The following is a 26,373-nucleotide window of genomic DNA, read 5'->3' on the forward strand; positions in this document are numbered from 1 at the left end:
AGCGTCCAGACTCCCGTCCGCGCTCCCTCGACCACACGCGCCGCTCGGTCGCCCGAGAGAGACGGGTGGGGAGCGGGTCTCCGAGCGAGCGCTCTGCCGGGGAACGCGCGGGGAACCGGACTCGGCCAACTCGCCGCGAAAGTTGTGGTCTCCCAGCCTGCCCTCGCTTCTCACCTCCGAGACACACCTTCCCGCCGGCCCGGCAGCCGCGCCCTCACATCCGGTCCACCTTGCGCACACCCCCTTCCACTCTCTCCCGCAGCCCCTCGCCCTCCCACGCCTTGCGGCTCCCAACCGCTCCCCAGCGCGCACTCCCACCCGCGCCCGGGGCGCGCCTTCCCCGCCCCGCCGCTCGCCCGGCCTCCGCGCCGCGCCCGCCCCGGGGTTCTGGCGTCCGGGAGCCCCAGACCCGGGCCGCGACCCGCTTCCGCCCGCCCGGCGCGGGGCAGAAGCCGGGGTAGCTAGCGCGGAGCGCTCGGAGCGCCGGGGGCGCGAGGCGAGGGGCGCAGCGGCGCGGGGCGGGGAGGGGGCGCTCGCTCGCTCACTCTAGGCTGCGCACACGCCCGTACAAACTCTCACACAGACACGCGGGGTGCGCTGCCGCCGCCCGCCGCTGCTCCTCCTCCCGCCACCGCCTTGAGAGGGAGAGAGAGAGGGAGAGAGAGGGAGGCAGAGAGAGCGCTTTGTCCGCGCGCCGCCGCCCGGCCCGGGACTCTGCCCCGAGGAGGCAGCCGCACAGAGTCCCCGCCTCCGCCTCTGCCCCCGGGCGGGCCCGGCCGGCCGCGGTGGGGGGAGCCAGGCTGAGGGTGGGGGTGGGTGGCGGGCGGGCGGAGGGCGGGGAGGGGGGGCGGAGGAGGAGCAGGGGAGACGAGGGCAGCGGAGGAGGCGAGGAGCGCCGGGTACCGGGCCGGGGGAGCCGCGGGCTCTCGGGGAAGAGACGGATGATGAACAAGCTTTACATCGGGAACCTGAGCCCCGCCGTCACCGCCGACGACCTCCGGCAGCTCTTCGGGGACAGGAAGCTGCCCCTGGCGGGACAGGTCCTGCTCAAGTCCGGCTACGCCTTCGTGGACTACCCCGACCAGAACTGGGCCATCCGCGCCATCGAGACCCTTTCGGGTGAGCAGTCGGCGCTGTCCCCCTCCCCCCGCCTCGCCCTGCTCAGGCCGGGACGGCGCCCGGAGGGAGGCCGAGCCCTGCGGGCGGCGCCCGGCGGGGGCTCCGGCGTTCACGTTCACTTCCACGCACCAGACCTTCAACTCTCACCGCCGGCCCGCTCCTGGGACGGCCCGCTCCCCTCCCCCCCCAGCTCCGGACTCACCCCTTGCCCTCCCAGCCACAGTCCTGGGGCGACCCCCGTGCCGCCCCGAGGGTTCCCGAGGCTCGCTCGCTCTCCCGGGGATCCCCAGTTTCCCCAGCTCCCCGAGCTGCTCCCCAGAGTTCCCCACCCCCATCTTTAGAGAGCCCCCCCGTCTCGCCTTCTTCCCTGACCTTCCCGTCACCCCCTTTGTCAGGGACCCCCCCAAAAAAAACCCTCCATCTCCTTCTCCCTTGACCGGACCTTACCCCTTCCCGTGCCTCGTGCCCAGGACTTCTCGCCCTCTGGCGTCCCCTGAGCCGCACTCTCCTTTCGAGCCCCCCCTCCCCAGGTCGCCCCGCGGTCCCCCACTTTCGGCACCCCCTCGGCGCCACCCTGTCGATCCCCTTCGAGATTTCGGGGAGTCCCCCGACCCCAGCCCTTGCACGACGGCACATCTCTCTCGGTCCTCTCCCGAACCTCACTCCCTTCTCGCTCGTCTCTCAAGCGCTCCTATTTTTCTCTGAATTTTTTGTCCGATTTTATTGAGAAGAACTCGGGGCTGGGGGCATTTCGCCGCCTGTCCCCCCGCCTCCCGCTCGGCCAGAAGCACCTTTTTACGAGGTGCCCTGTCTCAACTCGGTGGGGGCCCGGGCTGAGGACCGAGAAAGAGGCGACCGGGGGGCCCGCGAGAGCGCTGGAGCCCAGACGGGAGACGGAGCGCGACACACACACACACTCGCGCGCGCGCGCACTCACCAACTCTCCTCTCGCACACGCACCGCTCGGAGCCGCGCTCGCCCCCAGGCCACGAGCCTGCGCCCCCCGAGCCTCTGCCCGCGGCCGTCGCCCCTTCCCCACCAGCGCGCGGGGTGGGGGCGGGGCGGCGGCGAGGCCAAGGTGATCCGGAGCCGGCGGGGACCCGGCTCTCGCCGAAGCGGACCCCGGGGGGCTTCGGCGCATCTCTGCGGGGTCACCGGGGGAAGAGGGCGGGGGGCGAGGGAGCGCAGCGGAGCCTTCGGGGCCCGGGTTAGCGGAATGGAGAGGTGGGGGCCCGGAGAGGAGCGGGGCCGCGCCAGCCCTGCAGCTTGAGTTTCAAATGAGCTCATCCTTTCAAATTGGCGCCGCTCTTTATTAAATTTGTTTTTCCGGTAATGCCACCCACAGCTCTACCTGGGGTCGGGATCCGGGCTCGCACCCTTCCCATCTCGTCCTCGGGGAACGAGATGAAACGCGGCGCCCACCTTTTTTTCCCACTGGGAAGCAAGTTTCCCCAGTTTGAGCCGGGTAGGAGACCCCTGGAGGGCGCCCGAAGGCGGCACCGGAGCGTGGAGTTCTGTGCGTGCCCCTCCTAGACCCCCGCCGGTTTGATCACAGCAAGGTTCTGAGTGCTTTAATTTCTATTTTAAAGGTAAAGTGGAATTGCATGGGAAAATCATGGAAGTTGATTACTCAGTCTCCAAAAAGCTCAGGTAAATATATTTTGCTTAGTTTTTTTTGTGATTGGTCTCACATATAAGTAAAAATACATTCAGGTGTGTGTTTTTTTTTTTAATGTGCTTATATAGTTTTTTTACGAGGCTTTTGTTTGTTTTGTCAGTGGAGATAAAATAGTTTAGAAAGTTACATTTTTTACTTTCATTATATAAGGTGTTTACTGTACTTGGAAAATATCTGGTGCCTATTGGGGGTGGGGGTGACGAACACTAGCTGTGTTAAATTTGCTGGGACCATTTAACTTGTTTATGAAAACTTGCCTCCTCCCCCCCCACTCCCACCCTAACCCCCAGCACAATGGCAGCAAATGCTTGTCAAGACTTCCTGTGAGATGTTAAGAGTAAATATTTACTGTGTCAGCTAAATTGCTTAACTAAACTTCGCGATTAATTACTTTTCTTTTTTAGATAGCTTAAATGTTGAATAATAAAATAATTCAGTTAAGGGTCGATATTTTACATAGCGCTTTAAACAAGAAGGTTGTTTGGATTGGATGGCAGTTAAAAGTCAGACTTTTTTAGTCACTGGACTACTGAATATTGCCTCTGAGCGTGTTGTTGTTGTTGTTGCTTTTAAGATACGTTTGAGGCTAAACAAATATCACTGTGAAATTTATAATTATATTTAAGTGCACTGTTGTTAATGAAGGAGTAAAAAGTTTTGTGGAGGTTGGATTTCTCCACAGTGATTTGCTTACATGAGAATGTCTATGAGGAGAGATTGAGGGAGAACATCTTTGTTTAAAGTTTATTGTGGACTTTAAATTTGGGCCCTTTATTACTCATTCTAGAATTTTTTTTCTCCTATGTGTCGTAACTTAGTTTATATCCTATTCACATACATTTCTTCACCATTAGTCATTAAGTAGCTGAATTGGAGACTCTAAGTGAAGTCTTTGACTTACCACCTTTACAATTTGTGATTCTCAACAGTGTAACCATTTACTTGATTTTTGCCACAATTGAATAGATTTTGAAACAAACTATCCTAATTTTTAAACACATAGATGTTTTGTTAAAGGGGTTTCTAAAAATGTGTGCAAATTTCCAGGTATGTTTTAACTAAGCAACAAAATATCTTTTGTTTACCAGTGATTCCAGTGGCATATCAGAAAGCTACTTAATACCTTTAAAAAAAGAGGCAAAAGTTATGATTTGCAGTTTCATGTGTAACATTAAGCTAGTTCTCGCTAGGAAGAGATGTAATGCGCAACTGATAGGTTTTTCAATTAAGAATTTTAAATTTGTATACTTAAAAATTTTGGGGGGGCTTGAGAAATCTAAGTTCAAGCTTTCTGATATATTAACTATTTATTGTAATTTAGAATTACTCATAACATTTGAATATTGGATGGATATATTGAACAAGGTTTAAAAGAACCACCCAAAATATTTGATGGGTTGTATTTCTGTAAATATATATTTCTATTGACTGTATAGTTGTTTTGAGTTCTTTTTTGGAGTTATAGTTAGTGAAAAATCAGTAGAATTTTAACTTTGGTTAGTTGGTGTCTCATTTCATGCTGCAAAGAACATTATTTAGTGTGGCAATGTAAGTGAAATACTAGTTTATCTAAAGTTATTAACATCTTCTTGAAACTTCTCACAAATATACTACTTTTTAGCTTTTTTCTTTCAAAATGCAGAGGTTATTTGCTGTTAGCTGGAGGGTCATTTAAATGATTTTGTTGTGTTTATATAAGAGTTTAGAATTAAAAGCTTGTCCCAAATTTTTAGTATTAATTAGAGAGCTATCTAGGACTTTTACAGCCCTATTGGGACATGATTTCTTTGAACATTGTGGGTGATATGAAATACCTAGGAGGTAGATTAAAATGCGCTATGTGTGATTCACTACTCAGAAGACGTCTGACATACCAAATGTATGCATAAGCTGCTGCTGTAGTGGGTTGCTTCATTTCTGATTGGATGGCTTGAATCTTTTTTTCCTTTCCTTTATTAGTTTAAAATGCAGAAATTAGTTACTGGTACTGCAGGCTAAGGGAGAGATAAGTGATGACTGGTGTTGTGTGCTGAGCTCAGACTCCTGGGAGGAGGCAGCTGTGTGTTCTCATGTACAGAGCTCCACCACGGTGGGGACTCTCAAAAACAGGGTACTGTGACATTTGAAACCAAAGCTTTTATGTTATATGGTGACTATTTTGGTGTTCTTTTGTTGCACTTCCATGAAAATTAACAAGTTAAAAGTACATTTGTCGGCGTTAAGTCAGTTCTATATGTGGTTTTTGTGTTAGTAGAAGTGAAAATGTGAAGAAAACAGTTCATCCTCATTGCTTGCTTACTTAAAGAACCATTCTGCAATTGAGTGCTCCTTTTCTTTATATTGTTCTGATTTCTTTCTGTTCTCAGGAATCACTTTTAACATCTACATTCCAGATAGATTTTTTTAAGCTAATGATACTTGGGAGGGGATGTTTTTTATCTTAAGTTATGAAAATATTGGCATGCCATTTGCTTACCAATTGGATCTTTTGTTAAATATCATTCTAGCATCATTTTATATGTGCTGTTATTGTGGACAGACTAGATACTATTATTTTCTCAGGGTCACTCAGAAGTAGAAAACTCTTTTCTTTTGCCACATGTGCTTCATTCTTATTAAATGCAAATTATTGTAAAGTAAACCATGTACAAACCATCTATTTTTCTTAACTTTCTAAGTTGGCTTCGGGCTCTGTTGAATAAAAATCTTCGATTCTTTTTTCTCTATTCATATTTCTTGGTAGTATATAGGAATCAAAGATTTCTAAAAGAAGAAAAAACTGACAAAGGGTTTTAAAAGTTGTGGAAATTTCCTTGATAGAAATTTCATTTTTGATGTTGATGAGAGTTTAGTTTAAAAAAATTTATATGCTGTTTATGTCTACACACATGCACACAAACACACACACATATTGCATAAATTGCTTTGAGCTAAGACTTAAGCTAACCTGAATGTGCTTTGTAACTAAAGTTGAATGATTCTGTGAGAAACAAAACTTTTAAAAATGCAATTTCTGCCCACTTCTAGGAAGTAACTAAGTGGTGCTAGACATGCTTTCACTGAGATGGTGAGAATACTATGAGGTAGTGTAGGAAAAAGCTATGAATTTGTCTTTCATGAGTTAAAAATCAGTAATTGTGTTCTCTCCAATGCAAATGAATTTGGTCTCCTATAGGAATGTTAAAGAAAACAGTATCTCAATTGTATTTTGCTTGTATGTACTACATTGTGTTTAGTTGAATTAAATACCAAAAAGAAAAAAAAACCAACCACCCAACCTCAAGCCCTCCCTGCAACAAAGGCTTTTGATGGATCAATTTTTAATTTTGTAGCAACAGAAAAGACTTCATTAGGTTAAAATCACATGTTACCCTATTTCATTTCAAGAATTTGTTGAATTAGAAGTTAATGCCTGGATTTAATTGCATAGGTTACATGTGTGGATATTTTATATATACATATAAGACTCAAAGGTTACTTAATGATTTGTTTTTGAGTTCAACATTTAGCTTCTCATTTTTAAAAAAAGGCTAGTAATTTTTTCATACAGTTCTAGGTCATGCCATATAAAATTACGCATTTCTGTGACCTTTGTGAGATAAGTATTGAAATGAAAATAGAAGCAGTAAAGAAAAAATTACTTGATAATTCAGGTTTAAAATTCTAGTTTGTGTTTTTAAAAGACTGGTCATTTAATATTTTTACATTATTTGGTTAAATATTAAAAACCATTGAAATCTACAAATCAGAATAGATGTTATATACTGTTTGATTTTCCAACTTGCCAAATTTATATCAATTTTAAATTATATTGTAGTGATTTATAAAAGTGCTAAATGGCTAAACACATAAACATTAGTTCTAAAAGGCGATTTTGTGATATGTAATACATTTGCCAAATTGTGTTTTCTTAAATAATAGTGTTTCTTTGTACTTAATGGCTGGATATAAGAGACTGGTAAGGGATGGTCTCAGAGTTTTGTTTTCTTATTATGTTAACCTGAGATTATCATTTATATAGAGAAGGTGAGAGAAGATTAGTAAAATTTGTATAACACTTTTTATACGTAATGATCTAAAGTACAATATATTTTCTTTAAAAAGAAAAATTTTAAAGGACATTGAATGTTTAGAACCAATAGATATCAAAATCAACGTTTCACTATTATTTTGAGTAAATTTTTATTTTGTGGCAGTTCCAATTTTTAATGGGTGAATGTAAATGACATTGAAATGTATATACAGGCTAGTAATTTGAGCACATTTATTAAAAGTCAATAAAGCTATGAAAATCAGATTTCTGTAAGAATTATTTATACATACTTGATACCTTCAACTTCCTACATATTTGCTGTCTATTGCTGAATCACTCTTCCAAGTCTGCTAATGAAATCCTTAAAAGTAGATGAGCAATTGGTTAGCATTGTCACAGGACATTATTTGAGCTTAAGTGTATCATCTCTGTGATTCAGTGGGGTGTGTGCACATGGGGTGTGTGTGTGTGTGTGTGTTATGGAAGACAGTAGTTTCAGACAGAGGGAAGAAGAAGAAATCTTTAATTGAGCAACAAATGTTCTACTTTTCATTCCTGACAAGGCACACGAGAATTGCTAGGTGTTTGAACCTCGTGGTAAATGGAGCCAAGTGGAGTGAAATGCGCTTGGAAGCCAGGACACAGTCACCTGTAGTGACTCTTCAGTGAGCATGGTGCTGGAGGGACTGTTCTACGCAAGATATTCTCTCCTTCATTTTGCTCAGATGTCCCCTCTCAGTAGGAGAGTTAGCAAGTGATTCTGTGTAGGCTTTGATTTTCTATAGAAAATTCAAGATTTGAATATGTATTTTCATTTAGAAATTCTATACTGTGAAAGGCAATGTATTTTTTTGTGTAACAAAAGTACTCGGAGAGAATCAGTTTCATTAGAAGAAGCATGACATTGAACTGGTTTCTTTAGAGGCTGTTAAAAAGTTGAATTGTAGATTTCAAAATTATGTTTTTAAAAATTCTGTTTAAATATCACCAAAATGTCTTCAGTGTCCTTTGGTATTGGAGAAGAGAGGGGTGGGGTTGGCTTAAACCAGTGTTTAAACTACTTTTCTGAAAATTTTAGTCAGAAGCATAATTTCTTAAAAGTTATGATTAGCTTCTTAATTTGAAGAATGGGACAGTTCTGTTTAACAAAACATGTCCAAATAATTTATTAGTCAAGATTCGTCCTTTTTACACTCAAATTCAAGCTCAAGTTAGTTTGGATAGTCATTCAAAACACTATCATTGAAGAAAACATAATAGCAAATAAACAGCAAACGCCTACCAGTAAATATAACAGTATTTCATTTATCATTATTAAAATATTTTAAAAAACCTTTTACTTTATAATTTGACTTCATGCTTACAAACTTGTAATTTTCATTTGGTGGCATAGACTGTATGGGTTCTATTTTGGGCAGCAAAATTGCAGAGTGCTCAGAGCATTATTTTTAAGGTTTTTCTTTTCCTGTTTTGATAATGTACTTTAGTCTGGTATTTCCATAAAATAGTGAAGAAAAATTATTGTCTCTTACAGGAAAATTCAGATTTTGTTACTTTGGCTTCCAAAGAGGAGGGAAAATATAATTACTGTTTCCTTAATTTGGTTTAGCATTTGATGGCATGTTGAGGTGTTGAATAATCTAGAGAAAATGGGTACTTTTGCATTAATAGCAGGCGGTCAAGTCCAAAGTGTTAACCACTATTTAATAGATATACTTCTTCTCCAAGTCTCTGGTTCTCACTAAATAATAAGCTTACATTTTGGAGATACATTTTATTTGTTTATTCCTGGATTTCTTGGTTTATGCTTTATTTCTTAAAATGTGAAGATTTAGTTAGAATTTTCCCATTCTGCTTATTATCAGGAATATTTCATAAAATAGATATTTCAGTATGTCCAGTAAATGAAAATTCAGAGTTCTGATGCATATTTTAGACATCTTCTATCTATGTATGTTATAAGAAAATGTTATACCTAATGACCAGGGAAATCTGTATGGGACCATTGCAATGTGAATGATATTTTTGGTTTTTCTTATGATATAATTAATCTGTACCAGCATGTGAGGATTTGCCTTAGGGGGGATGCTTAGACTTTAATTTTTGTTTTAAATGTGATCAGAAAGCTAATTTCATGATTCCATGTATGGACATGTAAATAATACTAGATAGATGTTTATTTATGTGCCTATATCTTCCATCCATGTAATACTGATGATATCCCAGCCTCTTCAAAACATTATTTCATTTATTCTAAATAATAATTATCTGAAGAAGAGCAGTTAATATTATTCCATTTTTTTAGATGAAAAAGCTTAGTCACAGAGAAATTTAATAATTTGCCTAAAGTCACATGGCTATTAAATAGTAGAGCTAGGGTTAGAACTTCTGATTCTTAGTCCAGTGTGCTTCACCTCCATTCACTTTGTTGAGTTAAAGTTGTCTGAAAGTGTTATTATTGATAGGTTCAGAGGTTGCTATTCAAGAGTACAGGAAAGATATGAATATATATTTTGTTTGTCAATCACCCTTTGCAACGATCTTATTCTTATATCAATCCAAAATGATCTGTACTTTGTTACAGTTTTTAGGGAAAATTAGAAACAGAAGTCACTTTAACATTATTAGCAGCATCACCATGCTTGCCCATAGACAGAAGTGGGGTATGCCTGACCAAGCAGGTTGGATTTTGATGTTGTTGTTACATTGCTTTTTTCAGTGGTTGCATTCCTTGTGTTATGAAACAGGACATTGCCGAGAAAGAGGTTTCAGCAGCTGAGCCACACAGTCTGGTCAAGACTCTGTGCCACATGGTGAAGGAAAGTCAGGCTCAAGGAATCACTTGGGTGGGTTCTTCCCGGGTTTCAGCCAACCCATTGCTAGAGGGCAGGACTGCTTTCGGTTGAAGTGTTTTCCCGGTAGCTGCCAAGTCTTTCCTGATATTTGGTGTCTCTCTCTGCTTTTCTTTCTGTACAGAGTGTGGCCTTTGGCCTTTCCTGTGGGGGTGAAATGAACGTTAATAGAATAGCATCTGTAAAGTCCCTGAGTTCCTTATTAATGATATATCACTCAAAAACATACTAAATAACTAAGCATATGAAGAACAGTCCATTTCCCCTTAGCAGTAAACTTTACCTGCATTTATCCTCTTGCTGCCTTTAACGTTTGTGGGTTGTCATATTTGTGGTGGTGGTGGAGGGAGGAAGGAATTGTCAAGAAAAAAGTAAATGAAAGAAGATGATTTCCAACTCCTCAGGCTCTTCATTTCTTTAACTTAGTAGAGTCCAGGGTGGGGTGTTGCATGTTCTGTGGAATCCTGACTCAGAAGATGGGGAAAAGGAAGAAGGTAACTAATATGGAGTAGTTGGTGCGCTAGGCATTGAACGAGGCCTTCTTTGTATCTTACTGTATACAGCCAAGAGATCTGATTTTCATACCTTTTACAGGTAGGGCTGTAAAACTTTAACTCCCCAGCAACTCCCCTTTCCACCCACCCAAACCTGCTTCAAAGAAGCAGTGGCTGTCTTACCCTCCTCACCTTTGTCTAATTTGTATACAGTAGCAATAGCCTAGCAATAAAGTAGGAAGTTGTCATAATGTGTGCATAGGTTATAGAGTAATTTTGTATGTATTTCCTAAATCAGAATTAGAGATAAAATTTACATGTGTACAACAGATATGCTGAGGAAGATAAAGGACTGACCTTTAGTATAGTTTTAATTTAATGTAACTGAAAAACAACTAAAAGTATTAGGTCATAATTTGAAGGAACTTTCCTGAGATAGTCCTATAGTAGAGGCATTAGTAATTACATAAAGATAAAAAAATTAAAAAATCATTGTGGCTGAAAGTTAAGTGTAAAAAGCATACTATGTATGCAGTGGGGAGGAAGGGGAAGGAGGGTCTGTATTTATATCCTTTGACTCAGATACCTTTTTTAAATCCTGAAAAAAAACACTCAGACTCTTTTGTGTAGGACCTAGAGTGTTACACAAAGTGTGGCCTGCTTTCAGTTTTTATCTGTATATTTAAAAAGTATCTATGATTTGGAGAAGGAAATATAGTATTCTTGCAAATTGTCTTCCATAAAGCTTTTCATCTTACTAACATGAAAAAATTTTAAACTTTTTTGACAATGAAAAAGTCAGCGAAAGCACAGGGAGTAGAAAGAGTTGTATGTTCTTTTTGATACACTATTTATATATATTATGCATTCGTGACTTTTAAGTATATAGGACTTGAGATATAATTATACTACCAATGCAATGAGATACACAAGAATTCTGCTTTCTAGATATACAGGTGGTGAGTTTTTGATAAGAATGTAATTTTATGAAAAAAATTTACTATGAAGTAAAAAAATAATGGCTTTTATCAATCGAGTATTATCAGAAAAAAAGTCAATACCATGTTTATATCTTCATTTTTGTACTTTCGCTTAGAAAATAAAGCAAAATATTTTTCACTGAGGGGTGGTTCCGTGGACAGTTTAACCTTAAACCAACTCATGAAATAGAGGATATTTCAAAAAAGTTCATATGAGGATAGGCTATATAGTTTTTTTTAATGTGGAGACTGTTTACTTTAGTCTCTCCTGATCTTGGTGATTTTAACAATGAATATTTGAAAAATGGATGCTTTGTCTCATCATTGTGTGGATAAGGTTTTGGAGTAAAAGTGTTTGTGCATCTTTATATGAGAGTTGGAGGTAGATGATGAAACAGTTTAACACTGAAAAAATAGAGTTTAACTTCTTCAATTATTAAGAGAGAAAGAAGGGAGGGATGGAGGAAGGAAGGCGTGAAAGTGGGATGAGGAAGGGGGAGAGAGAAGGAAGGGAGAAAGTATACAGGCAGCCATGGAAACATAGACGACAGAAGTTTGTCGTGCAGCTTGTACACTCCTTCTGGAATTTCAGAGCACGTGGCAAAGACTGGTACTGATGGTGGGTGGGAGACTTAGTGATTCCACTGGGCGGTAGCAGAACTGACTCTCACACAAGTTGATCTTTGATGTTTTAAAACCTCTCAGAGTATGTGTTTGGTCTGCATTTCTTTCTCTGAGGCCCTGTACTGGCCACTTCCTCCCTCTCTTGCGTTCTCCTTCCCTTTTACATCTCCTTGGGGATGGCCGGGCCCTTGGGGATGGCCGGGCCCGGCTAGAAGGTGCCTGGTGTACGGCCTGCCTCCAGCCTGGTGCCCCTCACTGGCAGAGTCTGGGGAAGTGGGGAGGCGTGTGTGTGCTTGCTTGCTCAAAATGCTGGAATGTGTGGGCTCTGTGGCTCATGCTTCCTGGGAATGTGCCACAGACAGGCTCCTCCATGGTCTCAGTGGTCGTGGGGGTCAGTCCTTGTAGGCTTTTGTGAGGGGTTGAAAACTTGGGAAGGGATTTCTCAGTGCTGAAAGTTTAGGCTACTTCCCCCACCTCCCCCAAGAGTATTTGTATTTATTCTTTGTAAAGAAAAAGATATACTAACAACAACAGCAATAATCACTGAAGAACAGAAAGAAAAAAATTATATGGATGCATAAATAACCATAAAGACCATAAATGATCTTTCTCCTGGATCCAGCTGCACTCTTTTCCCTCTTCTCTTCAAACTGATAGTGATGTCTTCAAATTGTGGACACTGAATTTATCAACTAACTGCTTTAAAACTCCCTGAATTGTGTCGCTGCTAAAGATGATGAAAATCAAGGATCTTTAGAAACTAGGTTTTAAGTTCAGTTTTCTTAATGTAGGATTTAATCTCCTTTTTAAGGAATAAAGAACAAACTGCTATTGGTTAATATATTTTTTTTGGTTGCTTAATTTATTTTTTTTAATTTAGATTTTTTTTCCTTCACAAAAGATTTGAAATGACAAAGGTGCTGGTGGCTCCATTATTTGAAAAGAAGACTGGGATTTAGGTGTATGAAGTAGATAAGTTAAAAAGGGATTCTGTTATGAGTTATAAGGGACTGAGCACAGGTGGCTGGTTCTTATGTAATTCTTTATACATCTTAAGAGATTTGCCAGAGAAGAATTATCTCTTTGGTTCATTGATTTTTGTGTTAATGATTTGCTGTATGTATCTATTTCAATAGTGATTTCAAAACAGTCATTTTGATATTGAAAATGATTTGTGGCTTTAGTTAACTTGTAATAATCATGGTCAGGGTGTTAATATGTGCATGTGTGCTCCGTTGCCTCCGACTTTTTGTGACCCTATGGACTGTGTAGCCTGCCAGGCTCCTCTGTCCATGGGATTTTTTTCAGGTAAGAATATTGGTGTGGGTTGTCATTTCTTCCTCCAGGGGGATCTTCCTGGCCCAGGGCTCAAACCCACATCTCCTGCATTGGCAGGCAGATTCTTTACCACTGAGCCATCAGGGAAGCCCCAAGGTGTTAATAGCTGCCTTAAAAATTTCCAGGCCCAAGTCACATCTTTTATTCCCCACAGTAGTGCTTTTAACTGTGTGTTCCACAGAGCCTTAGGATTCTGGGGAGATGCCAAATTTATGGGAAGAGGGGGTAGACATATGTACCTGGGGTTCTGGCTTCTTACCTTTCCATCAGGAGACAGCTGCATTCATTGCTGTTTTGCATTTTCGAGTGGTCTGGAATTTGGCTTAGAAAAGGGGGTTGCTGCCCTGAAGAAACACTTGAGAAGTATCTGCCCTATAGTATGTAATTCTGAGCGCTGAGTCCATTCATTCCTTGATCAGGTAGTCTAGCAGATGCAAAGCGCTCTCCTGAGGAAGTTTAGACTGCCTCCCTTACTTCTGAATCCTGTGGCATGGCCTTCCATCTCCTGTCACTTTCGCTTTAGTAACAAATGTTTGCTTTGCCAACTGCATGCCAGACTACTAAATCTATGGATTTTTCTACAGTCACCAGCACAGATTGTTTGCCCTTCAGGAACTTTGCACGGAACTCCTTGGGCAATGGTTGTACTCTAGCTCTTGGCAGAGCCATTAGTGTCAACTGACTTTTGAAGAGTGAAGGATCTGGTGACATGGGACCCACTCATTCATTAAGAACAAGTTTCTACTTTGGGAGGTCCAAACAGGATGGCCTTTCTATTCCTTTTTCAAGCAGATCAGCTCTACTTTTATCTGTTATATGTTTGGGTTCCATGAACACAGAGGTGATCGTCAGAATACTTTCACCTGATTAGAATTGGACTTCCCTGGTGGCTCAGACAATAAAGAATCTGCCTATAATGCGGGAGACCCAGGTTTGATCCCTGAGTTGGGGAGATCCCCCAGAGAAGGAATTGGCTACCCACTCCCGTATTCTTGCCTAGAGAAGTCCATGGACAGAGGAGCCCAGTGGGCTACAGTCCATAGAGTAGTAAAGAGTCAGACAGGACTGAGCGAATAACACTTTCACTTTTCAGAATGAATGCCCAGCAAATCAGAAGGGACATGAGCCATTATACTCTAACACACACACACACACACACACACACACACTTCAGTGTCAGTCCAGCATGTAGGATTCTTGTTCAAAAACAAGATATTACTAAAAAAAAAAAATATATATATATATATATATATATTTCAGTGATTTCTTCACCTGTGGCCAAAGAGTCTTGGGCCTTATAGTCTTGAAGGAAAGACTGGGACTCTGAGCTCTCCTACATGCCCCTGTGCTTCATCACTCTGGCTTCTTGTAGACTGGTCTTCAAAGACTGATGATTTCATATTATGCACTCAAGTTTTATAGTAAGACTGTTCTAAGACTGTATTTATGAGGGTCCACATTCAGATGTCTGTGAATGACATAAGTGGTAGCATGGAGGAGTTCTGTGGAGTATAAGAGGCCTAATGAGGTATAGGAGGCATAGCTTTAGTCAGCTACAGTCAAAAGTCAGAGTTCTTATTTTAAATATTTAAAATTTTCAACCATTGAAAAAATTTTGGAGACACTGTGAGAGTCAAAGAAGAGAGCAGGTTAATGTGGCTCATGGGTTGCCAGTTTGCAGTTTCTGCCACATGAAAATCTGCATCTTCTGCAAAAGTATTGTTGAGGACACTTCATTATGTTTAATATCTCTTACCCTTAAGGCTCTCTGTGAGTGAGAGGAAAAAGTACCTCTCTTGATAAACTGGATAAACTCGTATGTCTCTTATCTAATGATGATAGCTGTTTGAAAGCTCAAAACTAAAATTAGGTCTCAGAGCAACCATCCTTAGTTTATTTTTCTGGAATAAATATTTTCTCCATTGTATGGAGCACCCTATAGTGTTTATCTTTATGTAGTGATCTTATTTTGTTTCTGTTATATTTGGCCATCTAAAATCCTTTGGTAAATACAGAATGTACATATGCTGAATATGTGACACTCATAAGTTTGTGTAGTATTTCGGAGTACACATTCATTAGAAAAAAAATAGACCTCTATTTTCCCATGTAATTGGAGGAACATGTTTCCACATCGGTCAGAATTCTTCTCCAATTAAACACTAGGCAAACTATAGATAATGGTTTAAACCATTTCCTAAGAAAATACAGTTCTTGTATGTCCAGCAAAGTTTTTTAAAAATAAGAACTTGAGTTCTGCCTATAAGCCAACATCTGATATAAGACATGTAGTTTTAAAAGCATAGAGTGTACTTGGTAGGAAAATTTGGTGGTGAAAAAAAATGTGTTTTTAAATATGTTTGAGAAATGTTTTGGTGACTCTTGCACTTTCTGGTATTTAAGTTGAGGAAATTGAAGGCCGTATGGATTCTGTTTCTGGGCCCTAGGTATGGTAAATACTCATTAAGGCCAGACTAAATGAAAACTGCCAATTGCCTAAGGGACCTTTTAAAAAAATGAAAAACAAAAAACTACTCTGACAGTTGGAATTAGCATTTTTCAAATGTATCTTTTTGTTCTGTAATTCATGTGCATAATGAAATAGCTCTTTAGTGATCACCAAGTTAGGTAAAGCACTTGTTTTGGAGAACGTTGTAAGCAAGTCATTTATGGTCAGGCATAATGGAGCGAGGGCTTCCCAAGTGGCGCTAGTGGTAAGGAACCTGTCCGCCAATGCAAGTAGACCTAAGAGATGCCGGTTCAATCCCTGGGTCAGGAAGATCCCCTGGAGAAGGGCATGGTGACCCATGGCAGTGTTGTTGCCTGGAGAAATCCCATGGACAGAAGAGCCTGGCTGGCTACGGTCCACAGGGTCACAGAGTGGGGCGCTACTGAAGCTACTGAGTGCATGCATCTCATAGTGGGGTGGACAGCTTGGTAACAGGTCAGTTGATTGAATTGTGAGGTGATAGGAAAAGTGATGCCATGGTAAAAAGAATCTTGGGGGGAGAGGAGCTTTTAAGAGGGAAATCAAGTTTTGGGTGTATTGAGTTTGATGTCATATGAGATATGCAAGTAGAGATACTCTGAAAGCAGCTACTTGATGCAAGACTGAAAGTTAAGTTAGAAGTAATTATTAGAATTAAAGTATAGTTTTAATAGGAGATTTTTTTTTCCTCTTAGGCAATTTTGTAGATGCTCTTGATCTTAGGTTTTATTGGAACTTAAAACGCAACTCATCAAGGGGTGGGTGGAACATGGACTTTGGAATCAAAATCGACTAAATTAAACCCCAACCATGTTGTTTACTAGTATCTTAGAGCCTCAATTTCAGCTGTCAAATGGGATTCTAATACTAAATAATTAATGTTACTATGTAGTTTATATAACCATGTATTAACATGCTTGACACAGAAAAAAATTACAAATATTACATCTCTCCATTTATTCACCTTAAATTTGTACCGGAAATAAATGCCTCACTCCAAAAACAAAAGTTAGCAAGTCATCTATGTAACCCATATAGCATCTGGGAATTCAGGGTTTTAAGTGACTCTCCTTGTTTGTGATGGATCTAAACAGTCATCAGTTCCAAAAAAATAGCTAACTATATTTTGGGGGCTGGTCTTTTGAATTTTAAAAATTTGAAGTACCATGAGATCTGGTCTTATTTTTTATTTCCACTGTTGCATCTTGAATGCCCTGAATACTGGAAACAGCTGCTCATCAATTATTTTTGAATGAATTAATTAAAATTAAAGTCATAATAAGATCATTAATAATTTACTTTTTTTTCTCCCTCCTTTTCTCCCCTTCTTTATTTTCAAACAGGGCGGGGGAAATAGTAGTTCAGAGATTTTGCTTTTTTGTGAGTGGGATTTTCAAACTTTTGACTTACTCTTTGGCTTAATTAGAATGAAACCTTCATGGGCATTTTAGGTATGAAATCTTTTAAAACTGAGTTGAGCTGTAAAAGAGCAGTTGCACAAAGATACAAAATGAATGTTGGAAAGCAAAGATTTAGATTTGGTGGAACCAGAATAAGTTTTGCATATCCGTCTTTTTAAAAAAAAGTAAAAATGGGTTAATCTTAAACTCAGTTATGATTACATGAAAATACAATTTTCCAAGATTTTTCTCTGTATAACCCAAATTGCATTAAAAATCTGCTGAGAATCACAGAAAAACCTATTTGATAACAACAGAAGCAGCTGTCCTTCTATTGCAAGATAAGTGGATACAAGAATCAAACTTAAGGTGTGTTTTTTTATGTAGTAAATCAAATATCAGTTTAAGCTGTCAAAGTTATTGTGGAATAAACTGACAAGTACAAAAATGACAGGATTTACCAATGGGTAAGATAATCCATAGCCAAGGTAGTGACTGATCTTAAATGTTAATTGCAAAGCAAGATGCTGTCAAATGCTCTGTATTAGTAACCTATTGCTGCATACAAATTACCCCCAAATTTAGCAATTTGAAACAACCAATGTTTATCATCTCACATGTTTTCTGAGGGTCAGAAACATGCAGCATTTTAGCTGGGTTGTTCCAGCTCAGCGTCTCTCGTGGAATAGCAGTCAATTGCCACCCGGGGCTGTAGTTATCCGAAGACTCAGCTGGCCTGGAAGATCTGCTGCGAGGCTCACTCCTGGGGCTGTTGGCAGGCCTCGGTGTCTTTGTGCCTGTGGGCTGGAGGGCTCCGCTCCCCACAGCATGGGCTTCTCCGTGGGTCTGTGCGCAGCACGACAGCAGGCTTCCCTGAGTGAGTAATCCGAGAAAGAGTGACACCACACAGCCTTTTATGGCCGAGTCACTGCCTTGCACGTTGTCACTTCTGCCTTATTTTGTTTGTTAGATACAAGACTGCAGTTCTGTCCACACTCAAAGGGAAGGGATTACTCAAAAGGTGAATACCAAGAATTAGAGATCATCAGAGACCTTTTAGGGTTGAATTAAGTCAATCAGGAAAAGTCAGCAAGTCAAAGAGAGACTTGGTTGCTTTGGCACTTATACTGAAAAGAATAATCCCCTTGTATTAATATTTATGATTAACTCCTTTTGGAGTAAAACTGAAATTCCTTATAAAACGGCAGTAATGACAGTTACAGTTTATTGATTCCTTTTATACTCCCTATTTAATTTTCATAACACCTTGTAGGATGAGAAAGGCAGATACTACTATTATATTCATTTCTTAGATTAGAAAACTGAGGCCCAGATTGTTCAGAGTACTTAAGACAGGGTCACTTATTCAGTATTTAACTTGAGTTGTTTCCTTTTCTTTTTGTTTTATGCCTCTTTCTGTTCTTTCTCCTGAAGAATGATTTCAGTTACTTACATTTTATAAAACACAATTTAATTTCCCCTTTCAATTTAATCTAAAAGAGTTGATTTTTAAAAAAAAGCCAAATTGAGAAGTTTAAAACACTCTTCTTGTACTATCAATAAAGATGTCACTTTTCTGCCAGAAGCAAGAGTCCTTTTTGCTATTTTTGTAACTGGGTGAGGTCTTATTTCTCCAAAATTGTGCCATGCTGTGGTTAGCCATGGTCTACAAGAGGAAAATATATTTACCCTTCTTTAAAATCGTTGGTTTTCTAAGAAATATGCTATTTACTATACCAAATCTGAGAAAATCTTTCTCAGGCAAAATGCAGCGGTCACTTTGATACCAGACAAACTAGTTCTCTTCCCCACTAAAAGTGCAAAACAGCAGGCCCTCTGAACTTTGGTACCTGCCTTTGTTAGACATTTATTTCTTGAAGAAATTTGTTGAATAGTCATATCTTTAAATTTTTATTGAATCTCAGTGCTTACTGTACTTCTGTATGCTTACTCTACTTGCATATACTTCCCATAAAACATTCAATCTTTTCTCTTAAAGGTCTTGATAACATGATAGTTAATGTGAAGTGAAAATTTATTTTGAGGATTTATTGTATAAAACAAAGGAAAATATTCAGTAACCTATAATGGAAAATAATCTGAAAAAATATATATATACAACTGATCACTTTGTTATTTACCTGATACCAACTCAATATTGTAAATCAACTGTATGTGAATAAAAAAATTTTTAATTCTATTTAAAAAAAACAAAAAATCACATTTAACAATGTCAAATCTCAAAACATTAAAAACTTGATAAAGTTAATTTGGAATAAAAAAGATAAGTTATGTTGGTTCTTTCCTTATAAACTTGGACAAACTGAGACTTATGGAATATTTGAGTCCTTTGGGAATATCTGCTTTTTAGGAAAGATGGGTGCTTTCTATATTGTTTTAAAGAACCACTAGTGGTAAATATAATACAAAATTTTCTACACAGGTTATATATACTAGTCCATCAAAATTTATTATTATCCTTTGCCTACTTTGCTCCCTTTTTTATGCTCTGAGTTGTTTTCCTCTTAATAGTTAAAAATTTCGATACATTTTTTTTTCCATAAAATAGTTACATGATTTCAGTGTTAAATTTTTTTTTCTTTAAAGAGCTAAGAGGGAACACCCCAGCTATCTTCAGTGGAGACACTGAGTTTAAGATTTATTTCAGATTTTTATCATTTTCAAGTGTTAGGAGGTTGAAGGTAAGCATGAACATGAATTCTGTGAGCTCAGAGGAGCAACTATGACATGTAAATCTACACTCTTTCTTATTATTGTTGATTTCCTTAATATTTTGACTTCCTGTGGATATGTACCCAAAGAAATATATTTTTTCCTCATTCTTCCTCTGACTTTTTGTTATAATCCCATCCTGGGGGACAGGGAGCAGAAGCCATCAAGTAGGCTGAACCCCTTACCCCTCAGTTGACTCACTCAGGTCTCAGATAATCTTGGCTTTTCCTTCTTAATTTGCCTTCCGATTGATTTGTTTTTCAAGTCAAGAAAAGCAGCATTTGGGAAAGAAGGTCCTGTTTGGTGATGCCATTTCACAGAAACACACAGGGGTCTCTGCCTGCAGAACATCTCACCACAGGAGCTGTCCAGAGTTCAGTTAGGGCCCCACTCCTCTGAGTGGTCCTGGGTGCATGGAGAGGCTCTTGAGGATGGAGACATACATGTTTCCTAGATTTTCAGAAATGCTTATGGACCAGTGCAGTTGGCATTTGACCTTAGACATTCATGGATGTATCTTACAGCCTGGAGCCATGGAGCCGTGCATTGTAGCGTGAATGTGGTTGGGCATTTTCCATAACTAAACACATCAGATCCTCCTCTCTGAAAATATCAGTGGTATCAGTTGTTCTGAATTTGGTTGATGCTGTTCAATTCTTGACCTGAGGTTATGGTTAGAATTAAATGTATTGAGGCCTCATCAATTCAGACTCATTCAGGTAAGGGAAAGATGAATGATAATTCATAGAACGTCAGAATAGGCAGATTTTAAAAAATTATATTACTTTCAATTAAGAATGGTAACCTGAATAAATTAACAAAATGTTGCTGAAGAGCAGTCCTACTAGACCTTCTTATTGAATGCTGCTGCTTAGGGAAAATTATATTCATAATATCAGTTATACATAAATACTCTCAAAATGTGTTTAAACAGCTTATTCTCTTGAGTAGTTTAAATTTACCTGTTCTGATTTTGTTTACATTGATTCTGTTTTTTTTTACATTGATTCTTTTGTTAACTAAGCACTCCTTTCTTCTTTTTTTAGTTTTTTTTTTAGTCTTTTATTATTTTTTAAAGAAAAGATAAATTCTAGTTCTGTCCTCTTACAATTAGAGGTGATGATATTTCACTATTCGATGAGCGGTAATAATATTTCACTATTCAATGAGCTGAAATCTTGATTTTTTTTTTTTAGGTTTTCAATGCCCTTGGGATGCAGATAGTTAATATGTGGGTACTACCTTTTTTGGAAGAATTTAGGATGATGCTTTCATAACTTTCACATAATAGAAAGTGGCTGAAAATCTATCCATTCAAAAGAAAGCATTCATTTTGAATCATGGCAATCCAATACTACTTAGAAAAATTGAAGGAAGTACCTCTTTTTGGATTTTTTTTCATTTGGGAAATATTCTCCAATAAGAATTCAATAACCAGTGGTACTTAACTGGGGGCTATTTTACATTTGATCATTTGCCATTTGATTCTGTACTATTCCTTTAAAGGTAAAATGTAAATACATTTTAGTTTTTTTTTTTTTTTTTTAAGGTATTGTGGAAGAGTTCTAAGATTGAGCCTATCAAGTTGCATTTGTCTGAAATAGAGTGATAACCTCCAGTATTCAGCTGTTAGTAGAAGAGGCTGCTTGGGAGCTGTGTTCTAGTGGGAGATAGACAGCCTGGGTCTGCTAACTCCTACTACATTGGCATTTCAAAGGGTACTTTCAACACATTGTTGTTGTTTAGTCAGTCAGTTGTATCTGACTGTTTGTGACCCCATGAACTGCAGCATGCCAGGCTTCCCTGTCCTTCACCATCTCCTGGAGTTTGCTCAAACTCATGTCCATTGAGTCGGTGATGCCATGCAACCATCTCATCCTCTGTCGTCCCCTAGTCCTCCTGCCTTTAGTCTTTCCCAGCATCAGTCTTTTTCCGGCGAGTCGGCTCTTCATATCAAGTGGCCAAATTATTGGAGCTTCAGCATCAGTCCTTCCCAGTGAATATTCAGCGTTGATTTCCTTTTGGAATGACTGGTTTGATCTTCTTGCTGTCTAAGGAACTCTCAAGAGTTTTCTCCAGCACCACAGTTCAAAGATATCAGTTCTTCAGCGCTCAGCCTTTTTTATTGTCCAGCTCTCATATCCATACATGACTACTGGAAAAACCATAGTTTTGACTATACAGACCTTTGTAGGCAAACTAATGTCTCTGCTTTTTAATACCACATCTAGGTTTGTCATTACTTTCAGCATGTAATTTCATTTATTTCAGTTCTTAACAACAGTAACAACAAAAAAGTATTCTAATCTTGAGGAAAGCTTCTATTTCTGGGGATTTTCTCTGTCAGGGGTCTTTAGAGACCTAAATTTCATTGATGGTGCTTGTCTGGTTGGTGGGTATATTGGTGAGCTTCTGTGCCTAGTTGGTGAGGTTGCATATGGGTTTTGAAATTGACTGCCTTTCAGCTCTCAGTTACCTCAGCTGAATCAACTGCTGATCATCAAATAATGTCTGGCTAATTTAAAAAAACATTTTTGAGTCTCACTAGGAATTCAACAAATTTTTTCATCTCGGAAGAGCTTCACTTGAACTAAAGCAGCTATGTATTTAGTCAGTGTGCAGCGCATAGAGCGTAGGGTACAAAAGAAGCCAGCCCTCAGTCCCTTCATTAGTGAGTTATACTCTGAGAAGTCTTGTCCTTTTATTCTTTCCAAGTCTATAGAAACAAACCATTCTAGTGGTAGCTTAATGTCTGTTAATACATTAGCATAATACAATATTTTTGGTTAAGACTTTTTAAATGCCTATGATGTGTTAAGCCTGAAATGAGGATGCTAATTAGACTGGTGGTCTGAACCTGACCTCCCCTCTCTACCTGTATGCACCCCTGGGGATCTTTAGATTTGCTTTCCAGATTACATTTTTTAAGTCACTTACTCCCAGGTATTCAGTAACACCTATGTATGAAGTACTAGGCTAATTGTTAAAAAGTACAAAGGTAGATAAACCACAGAACCTGCCTTCAGCTTGAAAGTAAAACTAGCCTGTAATTCCTAATCACTACTATAATGCCTGGGGACAAAGTCCAAATTCTCTCTTCTAGGGCAGGGAGTTCAGTGCCCCAGTGATGTAAAATGTGTTATGGCCAGTGAAAACTGGCAGGTGGGTGATCCCCTTGAAGATTCAGCTTTTTAAAAGGCCCCCTTCTGGGTGTAGCTCCCCCAAGTCCTTGTGAAACGATCCGTCTCAGTATCACTTCCGTTGTTAGTGTGTGGCTGTGTGCACAGCAGTCCTGTTTGATGGTCTGTTCACTGCTCTAGGAAGGAAGGAATGACTTACTCATGGTGGGTACCCAGTCACCACATGGAAGGTGCTTACACGTGGTTGAATGGAACTGGGTCTGATTTTATCCTGGTTTAACTTCAGTAACTGAAATTCTCAGATGACAGTGAATTCTGATAATCTGTTACCTGTTTTATTTGATGGTTAAATAGCAGATCATTTTCTTTGGCTTATACTGTTGAAAATCTTTCTAAAATTTTCTGTCTTTATAATGAAATTTATTTAGAATAACTGTTCATATTGTTCAACTGGAGAAAGTGTAGGGCAGTGATTCTCAGTACAGCCCTTGGCCCATCTTGTGGGGACTTGTTAGAAATGCACAGTTTCCATCCCACTTCAGACCTGCTGAATCAGAAATTCCCAGGTGGAGCCCAACAACCTGTGATTTAATAAGGCTATTAGGTGATTGTGATGCCCTTTCAAGTTTGAGAGCCACTGGTATAGGGCAACTGTTCTGAACTCTGGACACTCATGTTTTAACAATATAGTACCTTAGCCCACCTCCAGAAATTTTGATTCAGTTGGTCTATTGTGGGGACTAACATAATTTTAAGCACCCCCATGTGATACTGATGTGTAGCCAGAGTTGGGAACCACTGATGTAGGGCATAGAGCAAAAATTTGGAATTTACTCCATATTAACCTCTGAGAGTGTGCATGCTCAGTTGTGTCCAACTCTTTGTGACCTCATGGATGGTAACCTGCCAGGCTTCTCTGTCCATGGGATTTTCCAGGCAAGAATACTGGAATGGATTACCATTTCCTTCTCCAGGGGATCTTCCCGACCCAGGGGTTGAACCCGTGTTTCTTGCATCTCCTGCACTGGCAGGCTGATTCTTCACTGCTGTGCCACCTGGCAAGTCCATATTAGCCTCTGCAGCTTGCTTAAAACATAAATCCAAAGTAATGCTTCTTTCTCCTAAAAGTTGGACAAAGAAAAACTTATGTTTTGCTTTGTCAGGGTTTTATTGAGCAGGTAGTCCCCACTTTTCATGGCATGGCATTAGTAAAAACTCCCTCATACAAGCAGTTGTTTTTAAGTCAGTGGTGTTTTCCCACAGGAACAATGTCATATTTGGGTGTTAACTTCCTGATTAAAGCCCTGGCATAAATAAATCATAGATGGGACCAATAATGTGTCATAAAATCAACAATACAATAATTATAAGCCTTTATGGTCATGTAAGATAATAAAATTATGCTCCAAGTCCAATAAAATCAGCATCAGTACACAACCTAGCATCACCCCTGGGATCTTGGTGCTACAGAAAAATGCATGGGGTCGTAAGACATGCGTTTTCCTGACTCTCTTATGTAGTAAATATGAACACTATTTGTGTGTGCGTTTAGAATTTAGGGAGGAAAGATTTGGATAACCTGCCTCTAAAGATGTCCCAGGAAGTCTTGAATGGATGCCTTTTCCTCCAGTAGCCTTCCCTGGAGTCAGTAGTGTGTGCTGCTGCTGCAGGTGGTGAGAACTTGAATGTTTCAGTCCCCAAAAAGCGTTTTTTCATGAAAGGACTGATTCAGGATTCCTCCTCTTGACCTTAGTTCCATCACAGTTCTGCTGTTAGCAGAAATGTGGGGAAAAGAGTAAGTGATGTGATCAGTACACTTCACATTTGACCAAAAAGCCACAAATTCATTGTTCAGTCATTAGGGCCTGCTCTTTAAGAGAGGCACTTCAGATGTCTTCTTTGGGTTGGCCGGTTGGCACAGACTTGTGAGTGTCTGGGCAGACATTTGGTGGAAAACAGTACTGAACCTGGTGCCAGAAGACCCAGTCCAACCTGGCTGGCTCCTTCTTGCCCCTGTGGTTCTCAACAGGATACTTCTCTGAGCTTCCATCTCCTTTTCCTGCAATGTGACATGAACACACCTAACTCACAGGATTAGAAGGATTGAATAGGTTAACATAGATAATTGTACCCAGTAAGCTTTCCATGAAAGTTATTTTAAGTAGTTGAAACATTGATGAAACAGCCATGCGGAATCCTATCTGCATCTTGCCTTCTTGCCACTGGAATAGAAAGCCTGCTTCATGATGAATGCTCAAGCAGATCTTTCTGGGAGTCTGGGGAAAGTGGTGGTAGAATACATTTCTCACCCTGCAAGTCTTTCCCAGGGAAAGAAAAAGTTTGCAGTCTGGGTCATTAGGCAAGAACCCAGAATGGATGGGATTTGAAGCATGTTGTTGTTGTCCTACCTTCAGCCAGGTCTACCTTTTCACTCGGAATACATTTAATGTGTTGTGAATTAGGGATATCTTGGTAATGATAGGTTGCTCAGTAACTGAACTGTTGTTTTGACCAAACTATTGTAGCAAACTTTTCTTGGCAGGTATGCCCTATTGATACTGAACTTGGTATGCATTGATAGTTTTATATCAACTACTATGAAATAACTCCAGTTCACAGTGAATCAAAATAAGCCACAGTGACGCAGGTTATACAGGTACTGTACTCTAGAAATTCTAAGGCAATTATCAAATAAATGTACTACTAGAGAAAATTATTGCCTATTATATTAAATTAGTCTCTTTTTTTTTTTTTTTTTTTTTGTAGTTCAGAATTATTCTACTCACTGCTCTTGGAACTCTTGTCCCAAGAATACACTAAGTTCTGAACTCGAAACAGTTCTTTAAGCTCTAATACACTTAGGAATTCAAAGCAAACTGAAGGAAAACTTTAAAATGATTAAGAAATATAGTAATCCTCTAAGTAAGTTTTTCCATGGATTCATAGAACTCACAGAATCCATAGGCCTTAGGGATTATCTAGACCACTCTTTCCTTTGTGGAAATTCATGCTCAGAAAGGTCTAAAATGTTGCATTGGAAAGTCATCCTCCTCACTATCATTGCTGTGCTTTTTCCTCTAGCTCACATAACCTCCAAAAGTTTTCTCATAAATTTTTTTTTTTAAGTAAAGCTAAGTTCAGGAACAAAATATTCAATAATTTTTCATTTTCTTAAAAGAAATTCACCAACCAAGATGATTTAGTCTCTACTTGGTTTCCTTTGAGAGAGACCACATTTCAAAATAGCACTGATGTACCATATGATCCAACATTTCACTACTGGGTGTATGCTCCAAATAATTGAAATCAGGGATTTGAACAGATATCTGTACACTCACGCTCATAACAGCATTATTCACAAATGTCAAGAGCTGGAAACAACTCAGGTCTCCATTGACAGATGAAAAGATAAAATGTGCATCTGTATACACAATGCATTGCTATATAATGGAATATTATTCATCCTTAAAAAGGAAAGAAGTCCTGACATATGC

At 39.9% G+C, this 26,373-nt stretch overlaps 1 protein-coding gene across 4 annotated transcripts in view; it reads left to right on the top strand.

The window, feature by feature from the left end:
* The first annotated feature begins 848 nt into the window (after positions 1-848).
* Positions 849-26,373, top strand: part of IGF2BP2 (insulin like growth factor 2 mRNA binding protein 2) — a 164,719-nt gene continuing 139,194 nt past the window's right edge. For all 4 annotated transcript variants that reach the window (XM_065942743.1, XM_065942747.1, XM_065942744.1 and 1 more), the window contains exons 1-2: positions 849-1,119; positions 2,709-2,769. In XM_065942743.1, coding sequence (XP_065798815.1) covers positions 942-1,119; positions 2,709-2,769 — 239 coding nt within the window. In that variant the 5' untranslated portion in view covers positions 849-941. The remainder of the gene's footprint in view (positions 1,120-2,708; positions 2,770-26,373) is intronic.

This window comes from Muntiacus reevesi, chromosome 8, assembly GCF_963930625.1.
Source record: "Muntiacus reevesi chromosome 8, mMunRee1.1, whole genome shotgun sequence".
Classification (NCBI taxonomy): domain Eukaryota; kingdom Metazoa; phylum Chordata; class Mammalia; order Artiodactyla; family Cervidae; genus Muntiacus; species Muntiacus reevesi.